Below are 3711 nucleotides of genomic sequence, written 5' to 3'. Positions count from 1 at the left end.
TAAACCAGGATCATAGGATGTTGCTGGTGTCCAAGTTGGCAAGAGGCAACCTCCAAGTAACTTAGTGATGAACACAGCAGCTTTCCCGTTCGCAGATCTAAAACCTTCAGCTGACCAAAGCAGAAATCCACCATATATCTTTCCAACTGACCTCAAATTCTCAAAGAATAAGTCCCAAATAAAAACGGAAGTGTCAATAATCATTCATTTCAAAAACAATCTTTCTTCCCCACACTTAAAAACTCCTCGGGGTGTCAAACAGGATGTCAAATAGGGTATTTTTGTTTGTCATTTATACAGAGAATACATATTTACAGTACACAGACTCTGCTCGGAGCAGGCATCACAGTACAAAACATCTGAATGACCAATCAGATCAGATTTTTCAGGATTAAACAACCAGTCAGGTTTGAAAAAATGGTAAGTCAAATAATAAAGCTGTACATGCACTGAACTCAACAGAAAAATGTCCACCTGCAAGCCTTTGGACAACACATTTTTCAAGTGTCATTTAATAATATATATATATATATACACATATCAAGGGAGTAAAAACAAATAAAACATGGAAATGTTCTTAATGAAAAGTATTTTAGCTAACTAGCTAGGCAAGGTGAAATTTGATCAAAGTTTAAAACAACTAATCAATACTGTAGAAAAAGAGGGACAATAAACTCAATACATTTAATGTTTGTAAAGTATCTAAACATTTATCATCATTGTAAATGGGCACAATTGTGTTGGTTCATCTTTTAAAAGATTCATGGACAAATTTCATATAAAAACCAATAAAATACCAAATTTAAAGCATACATGACAACCCAACAACAACCACATCTTTTTAAACCAGCACCACTGAAGAAAACATAAAATTAAGAGGTGGACACATGATTGCATTTATTTGTGTATGGTCATCGTAAGCTGTCAGCCCACAGGGCTTTATGAAGGGACAGGGCAGCCCATTCCAGAAGTCCATAGGCGCTTCTCAAATCTTGATCCCGACTGCAATGTTCCTGCGTTCACTCCAACCGCCAACTTGAATAAACCGACAGAGGCATGATTCAAACCACATCTGCGGCCAATTCTGTTCAAAGTCCCGTTTACACTTTTCAGACCTTTTTCAGTGTTGCTTCAAGTGAAAAACACTAGTGCTGGTGGCCGATGGACAGCACCAGAGGTATCAGACAGCCTAGAACCAGAGCTCCAACCTCCACTTTGCTCAGTCCCTTCCCTGCGCTGCCTCCGGGCGAGTGGCTGTGGCCGCCCATGCCGCCCACTTCCGGGAGGACGTGCACCGTGGCTACGTACAGGAAGGTGCCGGCGGAAAACAGCATGGCCACGCCGGTGGCGTTGACGTCAGATAGCGCCTCTTTACTGCTCTGGATGGAAGAAGAGGAAAAGTGTTAGATGACGGGTGAATCTAGGACACAGTCGGATTGGTAGAAACTTGTTTTTTGGCAGACATTAAATATTCAGTATTGTTATAGGGATGCTCGTTGACGTCCCAGCGGTAAGATTGCATTGCTTTTCTGCATTTCAGTGATTTCCAGGCTGTCTAAAGAAGCACAATTATGGGGTGTTTCACAGCAGGAGAGCCAGAGGTGAGTGATCTTCACTCAGCAGCCTCAGCCGTTCCCATGGCGATGGGAAGCCTGCGGGACAAATCTGAAAAACACAGCGTGGGTCTCCATGCTTGTTATGTAACCCTGGTAAAGCATCTGAAGTTATTGCTGTGAAGTTATAAAAAGGACACTAAACCTTGTGCCATTATGGGGTAATTAGTAGATGTAACATTATAAAGAAAATGTTACAATCCCTACAGGGGAACAAAAACACTAAAAAAAAAAACATTAAAGGATATATGTCAATTTAGCACACATTTAAATAAATATTGGCATGGTAGTTTTAGAGTCAAATTAATAATAATAAAAATAGATTACATAAATTAATAAATAAAGGTATTATTGTGTTTATCAGTCTGGTTCCGGAAGACAAAACTAATTTTCTTCATAGAGAGCATATTTTGCAATAGGCTTTTTTTTTTTCTCAATATATTGTCAAAATATCCTTTCTATTGATACGAAATGAAAAGTTCTTTATTTCACCATTCTTTTCATTTGATTATGCCATTCACAAAGCTTCACGGGATTGTAGCAGTAAACAGGTAAACAAAGGAAAACGTCTCAGGTTACATATGTAACCATGGTTAACCCTGGTAAAGCATCTGAAGTTATTGCTGTGAAGTTATAAAAAGGACACTAAACCTTGTGCCATTATGGGGTAATTAGTAGATGTAACATTATAAAGAAAATGTTACAATCCCTACAGGGGAACAAAAACACTAAAAAAAAAAACATTAAAGGATATATGTCAATTTAGCACACATTTAAATAAATATTGGCATGGTAGTTTTAGAGTCAAATTAATAATAATAAAAATAGATTACATACCCCATAGCGACCCCTAGAGGACGCAGTTCGAAGTTCCCATGAAAGGGAACAGTATTTAACCTTTGTAAAAAAAAAATAATTCCAGAAGCAACATCGCTGACAGAGTGGGCAGGCACTAATGCACTCTTAAAATATAACATTCTTATTTTTAATATTATTATTATTATTTATTTTTACTTTACGATTTTTGCAATAAGGTTCCATTTGTTAACTATATAATGCATTAACTAACATTAACTAACAGCAAGCAATACATTTGTTACAGTATTTAATTAAAAAAAATTAATAAAAAGTATTTAATGTTGGACACAACATTAACTAAGATTAATAAATGCTTTAGAAGGTTTTTTTTTTCATTGTTAGTTTGCTAACTAATGCTATCAAATGGAACCTTGTTGTAAAGTGTTACTTTTTGTAATACTTAAACATACCTGACTGAGTCCTACGTAGGTGAGCATGGCCAAAACAGGGGCAGCCAAGGCAAAGACTAATAGATGTTTCCGGATACGGTTTCTTTCTAAACCCGCATGCATGAGGAAAGAGACGAGTCCAAAGGCAGCAGGAGCCTGAAATACAAGACATATCAAGCATGCCAGACCTAATCAAATTGAATGAGTAAAAAAAAATTATTTAAAATTAGAGTCTACTCTACACAGTTCAAAAAAAAATAAGTCAAGCAAAATAAAAGGTACAGTTGTGTTTATTTATAGCCACCAACAATAAATAAAAAGTTTGCACTGGAAACACATCAATTCGTTTTGAAAAGCAGGCCATTGGAAAATAAAACAGAAGACGACGATGTAAGGGCAAGTGATATCAATCATAAATCAGTTTATAATTTTCATTTAAATATTCACAAAATCTGCCCTTTAATTAAAGTACAATAATAGATCATTATACAAATAATAGAAAACAAAATATTCCACATTTATTTTTATGTAAATTTTACTTCAATTAAAAACAATAAGCGAAGAAACAGCAATTTTTTTTTTTACAGTCCGTTTTGCTAAAATTAATCAAGGGTGCCTATATTAAGGGTATACACTGTACATATTTAATGCACTGAATTCAGAATTATCATTATAATAATACATAACAGGGCAATGCTTCACAGACATAGTCTCAGATTATATGCAAAGCACCTGTTGGGAGAGTGTGCATAAAAAAAAAAAAAAGTTTCGAAGTTCGGCTACCTGTCTCATTCATATTTGTGTCAAATTACACAAAATATTTTTACTGATATTTTATTACTTTTTTTTTT

The 3711-nt window shown here is 35.3% G+C and overlaps 1 protein-coding gene across 1 annotated transcript in view; it reads right to left on the bottom strand.

Annotated features, from left to right (window-relative positions):
• Positions 1–381: 381 nt before the first annotated feature.
• LOC107664419 (zinc transporter ZIP9-like) overlaps positions 382–3711 on the bottom strand; it is a 7090-nt gene continuing 3760 nt past the window's right edge. The window contains exons 3-4 of the mRNA XM_016454989.1: positions 2882–3048; positions 382–1379 (exon numbers count right to left, since the gene is read on the bottom strand). Coding sequence (XP_016310475.1) covers positions 1146–1379; positions 2882–3048 — 401 coding nt within the window. The 3' untranslated portion in view covers positions 382–1145. The remainder of the gene's footprint in view (positions 1380–2881; positions 3049–3711) is intronic.

The sequence above is a fragment of the Sinocyclocheilus anshuiensis genome, unplaced genomic scaffold (genome assembly GCF_001515605.1).
Source record: "Sinocyclocheilus anshuiensis isolate Anshui unplaced genomic scaffold, SAMN03320099.WGS_v1.1 scaffold167, whole genome shotgun sequence".
In the NCBI taxonomy this organism is placed as follows: Eukaryota; Metazoa; Chordata; class Actinopteri; order Cypriniformes; family Cyprinidae; genus Sinocyclocheilus; species Sinocyclocheilus anshuiensis.
The sequence above is the reverse complement of the archived record's forward strand: the minus strand, read 5'-3'. Positions and strand labels throughout refer to the sequence as shown.